Consider the following 13,967-nt stretch of genomic DNA (forward strand, 5'->3'; position numbering starts at 1 on the left):
CTGTGTCTGTCTTCTGTCACCAAAGTATAGAGACTCCCTTTTATGGGCAGTAACAGGTTTGAAGTTGATCCTGTTTCAGGGCTGTGATCCAGAAGCAATCAGAGTTTGCATTTTTCTCACAGATTGAGGACTGTGTTCCCAAACCACTTGTAACTTTTCTTAGTTTCAGGATTTCTGGTCAGGTTTGGAATATTGCACTTCTTCCCCCCCATGAACTTCTACAGCATTCTGCTTTCTTCCTCCGGCAGTTTGGAATGTTGAAGGAGGGGGATATCTGATCTCCTATGGAATTTCTAGTCCAGGGGAGTTACTTGATTTCCTCCCCTCTTGGATATTTTATCATACCTTGAAGATCTCAAAAGCAGCTTTGGATTTTCCTTCAGATGTGGAACTCAGGCCACATGATTTGCAGGGTTAGTTTACCTAGTGTTACGTATTAGTACACACCCCTCCCCCGCTTTTGTTTGTTTATTGAACTGGACATAATTGGAAAGCTTTTTCTTCCTCAGAAAAGTGTGATGAAGACTACGTGGGGTGTGCTGGACCCTCCGGTGGGCAATACCCGATTGAATGTCATCAGGTTGATATCCAGCCTCCTTCAGACAAACACCAGCAGTATCAATGAGGACCTCATGGAGCTGAATAGCATTGGGGTCATATTGGTAAGGTTTCCCCCAAAAGGTCATTTAATTTGCCCGTGATGTTTTATGGATATACAACTCAAGTTAAAACCTCACAAATTTACAGTATGGGTCAGTGACTCTTCTTGTTCTGAGCATAAATGGTCTTTTATACAGTTCTCGTCTTGAGTTTATTGTCAATTTCTAATGCTTTTAAGTTTTCAGTATGTTACTGCTGTGTGTAAAGACGTACAGTAGAAAATTTCAGAGATGATTAAGACCTAGACTTCTCCCTCAAGAAGCTCAGTCTGGCACAGATGATTGGGTATAGTCTTCTTCCCCAGGGGATTGTGTTAGCAAGAAATGACTGCTGGTTACAGCATTGTTTTCTTGTCCTAATTAGCAAAGGGACAAGTGTTTATCATCTGTACTGACATAGATCTGTATAGTATATCTGTATGTGATCTTTTGATTTGAGTCCAGATTCTTCCTTGATACACACTGCTATTAGTCTGCTTGTTAGTGGAGACGGAAACAGCTCAGGAATTATCTGGACCTCCCTGATGCTTAAGTTACCCAGTTCCTAGGTTTGTGCTTAGAATCCACAGGCCCAGCTCTGGTACCCATGCTTGCTTTGTCTGTCCTGCCACCCGATAGCGCAGAAGGTGCGAGCGTTAACACTTAGCCAGTGTCGTAAGACATCTGGTCAAAGCATACATTTGGGGGAGTTTGGGCTGTTTGCACACTACACGAAAGGCATGGTAATGTGCACTTTATGTACATTTCTTGTGTGATGCTGGGTGTAGATGCCTGTGTGAGAGAGGATCTGTTTTGCAGATTGTACCCAGAGCGGGGACATACTCTTTGTGCCCCAAGGGGGGACGTTATTCTGTGACTAATAAGTGGTAGTCCACTTTGGTGGTAGTTGCTTTATCAACCACACCGTTATGCCACCTGGTGTCATTAGATACTTCTAGTTAGATTTCAGCTTTGGGTTAAATGATGGCAGTATAGGGATAGAGAACAGGAACATGCTGGAGCAAGATGAAACATTACAGAACCACAGTCTCTTTGGTGAACTTAACTGTTGCCCTCTGAGGGCATAGTTTTTGCCCTACCATCTGGTGTATTCAAGGCATAGAACTTTCTTTTTTTTTTTTTTAAAGATTTTATTTATTTATTTGAGAGAGAGAGAATGAGAGAGAGCAAGCTCATGAGAGGGGGGAGGGTCAGAGGGAGAAGCAGACTCCCTGCCGAGCAGGGAGCCCGATGCGGGACTCGATCCCGGGACTCCAGGATCATGACCTGAGCCGAAGGCAGTCGCCTAACCAACTGAGCCACCCAGGCGCCCCAAGGCATAGAACTTTCTACTCCTGTCCATGAAGTCATCGATTACTAGCCTCTAATCTTAGTGATAGTAAATATGCAACTATTAATTCATTCCATTGTTAATCTTTAGAACTGCTTTTGAGTGACAGCAAATTTGACAGAACTCCTAAATGGGTCATTTAATCATTTCTTTTTGATTTTGAGTTTAGATAACCAGACTCAAAGAATGTCCTGAATATATATTTGGTGCATTTTGTGCTTTTAGGAATTGTCTTTCCTTTTTGTGATACTGTCAACTTTTTGAGCAATCTGGAAAAACCGTGTACTTTGAAAGGAGGTCCACATGTCACCGCTTCTCAGACCTGTCTTCTTGCTCCATTCACTGTTCCATGAGTTTCAAATGCCTGAGTGGTTATAACTGAGTGCTTATTCACACTCAGGGTGTGTGTACCTTGAGATTGGAGACTGTCTTTCTAACTCTGTGTCCTCCCATATTGCACCAACACCCATGCCCTGCACAAAAGCCATCAGTAAATGTTTGTTGAGTCAAAATAAAACTCTCAAAAATTCCTTCAAAAAGTATTGGAAGTTAACTAAACTTAATACCTATTATTAGTTGCCGGGAAAACATAGTGTTCCCGTGTTCATTGTTCTTTTCTACTAGGTTCCATGCAAATGCTGGCATGTTGAATGAGCAGATAGCGTGTATTTAGTCTGTGTAGTGGCATTTCAAACCCCCTTTAAAGTAAACTTGAGTTCCTTTTGATTAGTCCTCTTGGACTAAGAACATACCATTTTTATTTTGTTAAATCACTGTTCATGAAATGTATTAGAGTAGTGGCTTTAAACATTGAGGTAACAGCATAAAAGAAAGCATTGTTTTTCTTTTTTGTAGGACATGTTCTTCAAATATACGTGGAATAACTTTTTACATACACAAGTGGAAATTTGTATTGCACTGATCCTTGCAAGTCCTTTTGAAAATACAGAAAATAACACAATTACTGATCAAGACTCCACTGGTGACAATTTGTTACTGAAACACGTAAGCTTACTGGGGTCTCTCTGCCGTTCCTGGTTATAGCATTTTCCCACTTCAGTGTGAAATGAATTGGAATTTAAGGGCGGGAGTTAAATCTCAAGAGTCCAGGTATTTTAACTCTTGTGTTCGTCACACTGTTAGCCGGTGATTCTATAAATCATATCCTGGGCAAATAAGCATTAGATGAACTTTTAAGAAAAAAGTCTTAAGTGGCCTCCTTACTTGCTAAAAACAATCAAGTTAAAGACTTAGAAATCTTTTGGAGATCAAAAGAACCATAAAAATTTAAAGACTGCAGAAAGCGTTTGAACAGTTGTTTGGCGTGCCAGTTCTAATTTGTGGGCTAAACGCGGGACAGATGGGTGGCAGAAGTGGGCTCTGTGCCATGTTGAGTGAACCTCTTCTGTGGGTCTGTTTCCTTTTGTTAAATATGAGGTGGCACGAAGTCAGTCTTCACACTTCTTCTTGCCCGGAGGTTCTGTGGTGTATGAAATTTCCTAGCTCACGCTGGCTTCCTGCCAAACCTGGGAGACGGGAGAGGCCAGCCACCTGGAGTAACAAGTAGGCGGGAAAGACAGCTGACGCCGCGCGCATCCCGCCAGCATCATGCGCGGCGCTGGTTTTCAGTCGGAGCGCAGTAACGGCAGCGCGTGCGGCGAGTCCGCTCACGTTTCAGAAGTACAAGTATTGCTGCGCGTTCTCAGATAGGGTTTTGCCAGGGCCTTATCTTCTTGATTCCTTTTAAATTTCGGTCAGGCTCTGTATTTCTGAGCTCACGACTAAAAAAACCTGGCTTTGCTTTAGGTCAACTACTCCCCGGAAGCGGTGCTTGAAATGTTGCTTCCCAGTAGCTACACTGCTGAAGGCGTAGATCCGGTCTCGAATCCCTGTAGTGTTGTGACGGCCTTGAGTAAATTTATTATCACATTGCATAGGATATAGCCAGTAATTCACAGCTAGATTTAACTTGCTGGGTGATACGTAGCACTGTTCTATTTGAATAGAGTTCTGTTTCACTTTAAAATATTGACACTTTGACATTTATATGCATGTTAACTAGAATATTCCTTTTTATTTAGCTTTTTCAAAAATGTCAGCTAATAGAACGGATACTGGATGCCTGGGAAATGAATGAGAAGAAACAGTAAGTAAATTGTTTTCCTATAGAAATTCAGTGTGATTTTTAATTTGAAGAAAAGATCTGCCTTGCCTTGGAGAACAATGAAAATAATTACGTGGTAGCAGGCCACTTTATAGTTATAAATGTTTCTCTCGGGACTTCTGGATCATTTATCGTAGCAGATCTTTTTCTAACAATTTATTTTTAGAGTGCCTGTGTTTCTACCTCTCTTGAGGGGAATCCAGGGGCTGGCTGCCTTTGAAACTTCCTGGTCCTGTTTGAATAGCTGTTTTTCTGGCAGGAATGTGGAGACTAAAAAAAGTCAAGTCCTCCCTGATGATGCTTTAACTTAACAGGTTCGTCCTGCTTACCCCATGGACTCACTGTAGAGAGAGTCCCTTCGTGTATGGGAGGAGGATGGGGGGTGGTTAGCCTGGTATTTTTTAGAAAATTTCTGTTAGCTGATTGGCAAGATTATTTGAAGTATTGACACGTGTGGGTAGCTTTGCCACACACATTTTTTTCCTCTCCCGTGCCCTGGGGGCTTTTATACCATCCCGTAGATTCTGAGGCAGGTGGCATAGGGTGTGTTTGGGAAACACTCTCAGGGCACGCTTCTTCTGTTTGTTGTTTAAGTCCGGTTTATTGAGGTATAATGCTCATAAGGTGAAAGTTCATCCTTTTTTGGTGTACACGTCTAGGAACTCTGATGAATGCGTGCAGTTCATGCACGCACGAGAGCTGTGGTCAGGCACGAGAGCATTTCCTCGGCCCGAAAAGTTACCTCGTGTGTCTTCATAATTGAACCTGTGCCAGGAATTTTCTTGCTCTGTGTATCTGTTCAGATCTCTCTTGTGGCCCCTGGAAGAGCTGGGAACTAAAGAAAGGTGTCAGCCTTATTCTGTAAGGCTTGGTTTTTTAAAAGTGCCTGCTAGCACTGATAGGGCTCTGACTTGACTCTGGGAAATATGCATTTAGTTTGAGTGTAGCAGGGGCTCATCTCGGTAGACCTCAGGTACATTCTTCCAAATGGAGCTCCTTTGGGGGGTTCTGTGTGTGGCCAGATCAGCATCTCTGGTTTTGTGTTTGACCCCACGTTAGCCACTTTGTGCCCTCCTGACCTCCCTTGCTCTCTGCCGCCTCCTCAGTAGTGCTGAGGTGTCCTGTGCACTCTGTTTCCCCCCTGCTCCATCCTCCGGAGGCTTTACTACTAATAGTCCGCCGATTGGGGCGGGGCGGGGGGGATCCTGAAAGACTTTTTCTAATGTTTCCTTGTCCCAGAAGCCTAAAGAATGTTGAGGGCCTTGGGGCAAAATACTGGCAGGTGGGCATTTGTTTTCACTTGTGGGAGCACGACACGGCATCTGACTGAGAAGTTGCCTGCGAGGAACCAAGGGGTCTTGGGATCTTCTTGTGAAACCAAAAGAGGCTCTTAGCAACTCAGTTGAGATCAGCTCTGTGCCTCTGACCCTTAGCTGTCCCCAGACCTTCTAAGATTATTAGCAGATACTCTGTTTCTCAGGCAAGCCTTTAAGCATAGTACAGCTTTTTTAGCGGCTCTTGAAATTTCGAGTCTCCCTTTAAACAAAAATCTGTTCAGTTTGTTCCCTCCTATCTGCAAGCAAAGTCTTTTGTGTCATAGAATTTAAAGTTCTGACGCTTTATAAATAGGCAGAGAAATCACAGCAATGTGAAAAGTTTATCTAAATAGGTGGATTTAGGGGGCGTTTGGGTGGCGCAGTTGGTTGAACATCCAACTCTTGGTTTCAGCTCAGGTTGTGATCTCAGGGTCGTGGGATTGAGCCCTCTGTCAGGCTCCACGGTTGGTGCAGAGTCTGCTTGGGACTCTCTCGTCTCCCTCTGTCCCCGCCCCCCCCAAAATAAATAACTAAATCTTAAGAAAAAAAAATAAATAAATGGGTGGACTTGGGGCACTTGAGTGGCTCAGTCAGTTAAGTGTCTGACTCTTGGTTTCAGCTCAGGTTGTGATCTCAGGGTTGTGAAATCAGGTCTCCATGCTAGGTATGGAAACTGTTTGAGATTCTCTCTCTCCCCCTCTGTCCCCAATGAGTGAGTGACTGATAGATAGGTAGGTGGGTGGATTTAGTAAAGATGGGTCCTGCTTAGGGGGTCCTGCTTAGGAGGTCCTGCTTAAGTGGGGGAAAGGGGCATTGCTGGCCGAAGACCAGCTGACTACCCATCGCCTTGGCCAAATCCTCAAAATCAGCCCCTATTTTAACTTGAGAAATGCCACTGGTAGGCGATTATGTCTGTTAATTGAACTGAGATTATGAAGATTTGTTGTCTTTTAGCAAAATTCTCACCTTATGTTCCTGTAGTCTTTTTAAAATCTGAAAAAATAGTTTCATAAAAAGATACAGAGGAAAGTCACAGCAACATTAGGTATCAGTGAATGTTTGGGCTTTTTTTTAAGGTAATATGTAATTGAAGATTAATGATTGGTTTGTATGTGGAATAAACCTTGCTGGGGCGCCTGGGTGGCTCAGTCCTTAGGCGTCTGCCTTCGGCTCGTCCTGATCCCAGGGTCCTGGGGGAAAAAAAAACCTTGCTGAGCATGGCCACCATGGGATCCTTGAGCAGACCATTTCTGCCACTCCCACCCCTGCCTGACCTGATGACTCCGGCACCTCCTTTTCTGTCCATTCTCATCTTTAGGGCCTCAGTTTTTAGAATGATCGCTCCAGCCCACTGTATTTATTAAGCTGCTTCATCATTCCATGCGATCAGGAGTCTGAGTCTTTGTCCTCTCCCCGTCAGGGCCGAGGGAGGCAGACGGCACGGCTACATGGGACACCTGACAAGGATAGCTAACTGTATTGTGCACAGCACTGATAAGGGCCCCAACAGTGCATTAGTACAGCAGCTTATCAAAGGTAAGTGCTTTTTGAAAGTTTAATTATATTTTTGTTGGATTGGAGAAGGGATTTAAGGGTAAAGTGGAAATAATCATAGCGTTTTTAATAGCAGTCTTTGGAGTTTCTTTATACTTTGCAAATTATCTGGAGATTGGAATGAAGTTCTTGAGAATGTGTTTAAACAATGTAGTTCTTTGCTGTATGTCTGACGTCTGCAGTCCTTTTAGTGAGTATTGGCAGGCTTGGCTGAGGTACCCGCTTTCACTCTCGAGGAGCCTGCTCAGTGCACTGCTCCGGTGTGCACGGGGTCCCCACGGGCTGACTCTTGAGTCACTTGAGCTATGATCAGATGCTTGCTTTTTATTTTCTTCTGAAAGCCCCTACATAGCCTGTGGATTGAGTTCCTTTAGCTGGGATATTAAAACATTGATCCGCATGTTTGCCCTCTCTCTCTTACTGAGATGAGGGGTGGTGGACCCTAAAGGACGCTTTCCATACCAGCATTTGAATGGAATCAGCCTGAGGTTCCTGGGAAGAAACCACGGATGCCTCTCACACTGGTGCCCAGGCTGTGAGTCTGCCTCTAAGCCGAGAGCCCTAAGAGCTCTGTGGACTCTAGGGTTTGGACCAGTCCTGTGACTTACTCTGAATGTGAAAATCTTTATCCCCTGGGGTACCGAACTCGTCCAGGCTCAACTTGCTAAAACTGGACATCGTTTCCAGGTCTGTTCTCTTTGTCTTTAAAGTATGTCTGTGTGTTGGAGAGGCTGTCACCTCTCGAGCACGCACTGAAAGAGCTGCTCCAGGTAAGGGGGCAGTTGGGGCTTGCCCCGCTGTAATTTTGCTTCTTGAGAGAGGTACAAGCCAGACCATCACAGCTGATGTTCTTACCAAGGAGAAATGGTCACATGCGTGATCATGTTCCTTAGATCAGCCTTTGTTGTCCCGAAGTCGCTCACCAGGTGGTGTGGGGAGGACACACACGCATGCGTGTTGAAACCGCAGTTGTGGGAAGACAGCTCTTGTAAGGCCTCCAGGATTATAGCCAGAGTTCCTTTTTCTCAGAAGAAGTATTTGTGTATCCTTTTTTTTTTTTTTAATTTCTCAAGAGGGGCTCCTGGGTGGCTCAGTCCGTTAAGCATCTGCCTTCGGCTCAGGTCATGATCTCAGAGTCTTGGGATCAAGCCCCACGTCGGGCTCCCTGTTCTCTGCTTTTCCCTCTGCCCCTTCCCTCCGCTTACGCACACTTGCTCTCTCTTACTCTGTCAAATTAATAAAATCTTTAAAAATAAATAAATAAAATTTCTGTAGTAGGTAGAATTTCACTATTGCATATGTATCTCCATGTTGGTCTCTGGGCACAGACGTTTAGAAAACAGCCAGACTGGGTTCCATGGAGCATTCACTGGCCACATGCCAGTCACAGTATCTGACGAGTGTGCAGACGCTTTCGTTGGCAGCATTTCCCAGATTTGAATGGTCATGGAAAAAGACGGCTTTTCCTCTCACCTGTATTAAAGACCTGCTAATTCCTCAGAAGTTTGTTGGAAACACATTTTCCAGGTTCAGTTTTTACCAAAAGATTTTTAAAAGCTTGTTAAATTCACAGAGCTGCTTAACACCCTTGTCATCAAGCATGGGCCATTTTGGGGGTGGTTCTGGTTCCTGAAATTCCTGGGGCTTAGGCTGCAAGGCTTTATAAACTCTGTTTCTTCAAGAGTCAGGTGCTCAGATGATGGGACGTGTTTGCCTTGGATGGACTGAGTGGGTGGCACTCTCTTGTATATCCTGTTTTTTTTTTTTTTTTTTTTTAATGTATCTGTGTGGAGGTCACTAGAGTGACAATGCCTTTTTCTCTTTCTCCCTCTGCAGACCTTCCAGATGCAGTCAGGGAGCGGTGGGAGGCGTTCTGCACAAGCTCCTTGGGAGAAACTAACAAGAGGAACACGGTAGATCTAGTAGGTTTTACCAGGTCACATTTCTGTGACCCCAGTGCTCTCAGCCTTTGCCTGCTTATTCAGAGATGCAAGATCTTTCGTTTGTCTCGGTGATTTGGGGCCAAGAATAAGTTTATGTTTCTTTACCAGGAAGAGAGGTCAGTGTTCACCATATTCTTGATAACTTGTCTAGTCAGCTCCTAATTCCTGCCTGGGATGACCAGAGGGTACAGAGAGGCCACTGATCTCTATACTCCCCTGCCCCCCCCCCCCTTCCTCAGTGCCCTGTTCCCCAAGCACCTCTACTCTGTTGGGTTTGTTGCCTTATGCCTCAGATAAGCCTGGGTGGTTAGAAACCTCAGGATTCCTGTGGGTGTTTTTTAACGTTACTCAGTTACGTTTACCCTCATTTTAGATTGTTCCCAGGGTGGGGGTGAGGGGTGGGATTTTGTAGGTGACTTTGAAACCCCATCTTTAACAGATTAGTACTTTTAGCCAGGGAATAATGGCATTGATAATATTTTTTAAAATTATATTGGACTTTGGAATGTATTCTTTGTTTTTTTAAGGCATTAAGATTTAAGGTAAGTATTGCTTTTGCTTTTGCTTTTAAAGATAGGGAAAGCATTTCCTTTCGTAAGCACATGCCAGCTGATAATTGAGGTGGTGACCTTAACTCTGCATGGAAGTAGATGTGTCAGGCATTTAATTCTGTGAAATGCAGCAGCTGCAGTCTGAATTTCTAATACACACTAATGCCTTGCTTGTTAGGCAGTCAGGTATTTGGCAGCCTTATCAGTTCAGAGCAGAGTTTAGAAACAGAAAGACTCTGGCGGCTACAGAGCGGTCACTAGGTCTTCCTGTGTCACACCCCCAAAGGGCCGTTGCCTACTACTTGGTAGATTGTCTAACACATTGGGTTATCTTTTTCCAGACTCTTCACAGATTGGTTGGGTAATGGCTTGTTAAGGATGGGTGTAATGATAGAATCAGTAGGAGTTGAAAGAATGATGAAGTTAAGAGATGACTATAAGGGGAGCTGTGTGAGGCCATTTAATTAAAATATGTCTGATGGCCCTCGGTGTCTTAGTGCATCATAGCCCAGCAGAGAAACTGGCATCCACTTTGACAGCCCTGAGTCATTAAGGAAGAGTTAAGTAATTTTTGATGAACATACTATCCACAGTGGATTGCTTTTTTCCCCAATCAAATTGATTAAAAATCTGGATAATCAGGGTTTTATTGTAGGGTGAAATTGTTCTCTTATAGTGTTAAATGGAACCGTTTAATTTAGAAGCCCCATACTGATTCTTTGTTAAGGATGCAGGCAATGTGGTCTCCTTTAAGGGATTTTTGTCTTACTTCTTATTTATAGGAATATTACACTTGAGCTTAGCCAGAAGGCCGAGAATTCTGATTTTGTTTGGGAAACTCCTTTAAAACTTGTCCTTCAAAGGATTGACTTCAGAGGTAGACTTCAGAAATGTCCAGTTAAACTTGTTGATATCAGGAGTTTTCAAAAATTTACCTTTGGTAATTCAAATTCATTTCCCTTGTGAGCAGTTCTGTGTAAAGAAAGACCTCATTGCAATTCAGGTAACACTCAGCTAGTTTGCATGATGCTATCAGTAATCTGGTCTGTGACTGTGTAAATGTTATGTATGTCTACATAATGGAACATGAACATGCGGTGCGCAGTTAACATGCAGCAGACACATCTAACATCTAGACTTTTATACCTATGTGGAAGGGAAAATTATCCTGGGCCCACCTATCACTAGTGGCAGCTTAGTTCTCTTTTGCTAGTAGTAGTCAGACTTCTAGAGCTCTGGTGATACTGCTCATATCCCATGTTGAGTTAGCCCCACTCTGTAATTTTATTGTCCATTGGGACTTTCAGGTTGATGTCTCATGACCTGTTCAGTTCCTTGATCCCACGTGCCCAGTACTTAAATACCATCTCCCTTTAGTTTTAAGGCCTTCCAGGAGGGAATTTTGCTTTGTTTTGTATTTTTAGGGATACACACGTTCCAGGTTTTTGAGGATGCTTAAGCATCCTAAGCCACAACGGAGACGTTCACTGCAGCCTTCAGGCTCTCCCCTTTTGTGCCCAGATTGTTTCAGATTATATCCTAGTGGGGATTAGAGACTGTGTTCCAGTGAGTATTATAAACCCAGCTTGATAAATGCAGTGGGTCTTGCCCTTGCAAAAATGTGCTACAGAATGGGAGCTTCACACTTCATGGAGCATGAAGTCTAAGTAAAAGCCATTCCTAAAATTGGCAGTTGAGTAATAGATTGCTTAGTCCCCGTCCCCTCCCCAAATAGATTAGATTAGATCCCCCGTCTTGATGCCTTGACTTATTAGTTGGTTTTATGATGGCTCTGATACCTCTCTGAGAGTCCTTTCCAGTATATTTATAGGACTTGAGTCACCTGTAGTTCAGCACCAGATGTTTGGGTTATACCTTGTTACATGGCCCTGGCCTATTCTTACGTTCTAGCCACAACAAGGATTCGTTCATTAATGCACTAGACACTTACTGTGCTACCGGCTGTGGGCCTGAGGTCTGCTCACTGATGCAGGAAAACCTGTGTCAGTCCCAAGCTCTTACCACTTCTGGGGCAGCATTTGAGTTACCCTCTCTCTGAGGTCTTTGAAGTCCCTCAATCTGTTGACCTAATCACACCCAAGTATATACACAGTAGACTCATAGATTGTTATGTTTTTATGTTGGGAGTCTTATTATGAATGAAATTTGGTGTATTACTTACATCCAGAGACCTCTTTGCGGGTCTGTTGGTAAAAATGGGTAAACATTTAGACCTAGTATATCTAGGTAACATAGATGTATTGGTCCTGACTATGGAAGGCTGAGTTTGCTTCGTTCTCTGCCTTCCTTTCCATGGGGGAGAATGTTTTCTTCTGAAGTATTGGTGCTTCTTTCTCATCACTGATGAGCTTGTCCAGGGCGGCTGTGGAGAATGATACACATGTGCAGTTGTGAATTGCCTACAGATCCAGCAGGTTGGAGTAGAACCTCCCAGAGTTTGTGTTTCTAGCCAGCGTTGGTCATGTAGATGCCAGGGGCCCACAGCAGGACCCTGCTGTAGCCAGGAGGAAGAGTCTGTGACTTCCACATTTCACTTAGATTAACGTTCCAATCATGCTTATGATCTTTGTAGTAAGCCAGTCAGTCAAGATGAAAACACTCACTTGCTTGTCCTGTAACAACAGTTAATAAAACTGAAATTTTATTATGAAAGAAGCTCACTGTCTCGAAAGCTTTTAGTCACTGAAGCATCAAGAGTATACTTAGAACACATGTGGCTTGGTCAGAGCGTTCTTATGTGCTTGTTACTTGTTTGACAGTTAAGACTGTGTTCTTATTCGGTGGTGTGTTGGGATTCACTAATGCTGTAAGTATTTCAGTGACTACTGTGTGCCAGGCACTGAAGCCATTGTAGTAAACTTGGTTGGTAAAAATCCCTGCCTCGGTGGAAACGGATGAACTCCAGGGAAGGGAGCCGGGGTTTGTTTTGGGTGGAAGTGCAATTTAGGATTAGGCAGTCTAGGAAAACCTCCTTGAGAAGGTCACATTTGTGTAGAGGCTTGAGTGAAGTGAATGGAGAAGAGCTAGTGCAGAAGCTGGTGTGTTGTCCAGAGGGAAAGAATGGGATGTGAGGTCCGAGGGGCTCTGCAGACCAGATCTCATACTGCTTTTACTCCACACAGGCCCCTTGGTTTGTAACCTTAGTGAGATGAAAAGCCATTAGGTATGGAATTGAGAAGGGACATAATCTGATGGACATTTTATTTATTTATTTATTTATTTATTTTTAAAGATTTATTTTTATTTATTTGACAGAGACAGAGATAGCGAGAGAGGGAACACAAGCCGGGGGAGTGGGGGAGGGAGAAGCAGGCTTCCCGCCGAGCAGGGAGCCCGATGCGGGGCTCGATCCCAGGACCCTGGGATCATGACCTGAGCTGAAGGCAGACGCTTAACCGACTGAGCCACCCAGGTGCCCCGTGATGGACATTTTAAAAGATCGTTATGGCTGCTGGATTGGGAATAGACTGTAGTGGGGCAAGAGATCACACCAGGGAGACCGGTTGGCTGCCAGACAAGAGATGGTGGTGGCTTGCACTTGAGAGAGGTGGTAAGGGTGATGCAAAGTGATGAGCTTTTAGGTGATGTTTTGACAGTGGAGTGAATGGGGGTGGGCGGGGACAGAAGAAACCAGAAGGCCAATTTTAGCTGAGGAAGAAGGAGAAAACAAGGGGCATCTGCTGAGATGAAGATGCCTCAGAAGGGGTGTGTTTGGAAGTTTCTGCCGGGGACTCTGGTGGCTGCATCTGTGTGATGGACTAAGTGGGGTTCCAGTTAGCAAGTCCCCCTCCCCGCTGGGGGTTTGGTGGATTCAGTCATCTTTGTAGCCTCTTTTATTAGTAACGGTTTCAGACCAGGTATGGTGTGGGTAGAATCAGAATCACCACATCTTTCAGTACATAAATGCAGAAGTATGCATGTATTGTGTTACTAATAACTTCCTAAAACTTTCTTTTTGGAGAAAAAAGTATTCTTTTCAAAGATTTTATTTATTTGACAGAGAGAGAGAGAGAGAGAAGGAACACGAGCAGGGGGAGTGAGAGAGGGAGAAGCAGGCTTCCTGCTGAGCAGGGAGTGCGATGCGGGGCTCGATCCCAGGACCCTGGGATCATGACCTGAGCCAAAGGCAGATGCTTAACGACTGAGCCACCTGGGCGCCCCGAAAAAATTATTTTAAATACCTCTCAGAATTGTTTTGAGGATACAAGTTATGGAGAATATGTGAAAAGAGGTCAGACTGTCTGGCACATAGTAGTTGCTCACCAAAAACTAGTTTCTTACTCACCTTTCATTAATGAACTGATTCATTTTGTAGCAAAGAGTAAAACTATCAATGAGGAAACATGCATCCTGTTTGAACTTGGACAACAAGACGTGCTGGGAGTAGCCAAGTCTTTGTTGTTGTTGATGCTGCTGTTGTTGGTGTTCT

At 44.1% G+C, this 13,967-nt stretch overlaps 1 protein-coding gene across 13 annotated transcripts in view; it reads left to right on the forward strand.

The window, feature by feature from the left end:
* PPP6R3 (protein phosphatase 6 regulatory subunit 3) overlaps positions 1 to 13,967 on the forward strand; it is a 137,398-nt gene that overhangs the window by 92,810 nt on the left and 30,621 nt on the right. For 12 of the 13 annotated variants that reach the window (XR_004680765.1, XM_035013453.1, XM_035013457.1 and 9 more), the window contains exons 10-14: positions 510 to 662; positions 2,845 to 2,994; positions 4,071 to 4,135; positions 6,890 to 7,005; positions 8,860 to 8,945. Coding sequence is in view for 12 of the 13 variants with exons in the window: in XM_035013453.1 (XP_034869344.1) it covers positions 510 to 662; positions 2,845 to 2,994; positions 4,071 to 4,135; positions 6,890 to 7,005; positions 8,860 to 8,945 (570 nt within the window). In the remaining variant the exon portion in view is untranslated. The remainder of the gene's footprint in view (positions 1 to 509; positions 663 to 2,844; positions 2,995 to 4,070; positions 4,136 to 6,889; positions 7,006 to 8,859; positions 8,946 to 13,967) is intronic. The other variant, XM_035013456.1, reaches the window with a different exon arrangement.

The sequence above is a fragment of the Mirounga leonina genome, unplaced genomic scaffold (genome assembly GCF_011800145.1).
Source record: "Mirounga leonina isolate KUSES-001 unplaced genomic scaffold, KU_Mleo_1.0 Mir_166, whole genome shotgun sequence".
Lineage (NCBI taxonomy): Eukaryota > Metazoa > Chordata > Mammalia > Carnivora > Phocidae > Mirounga > Mirounga leonina.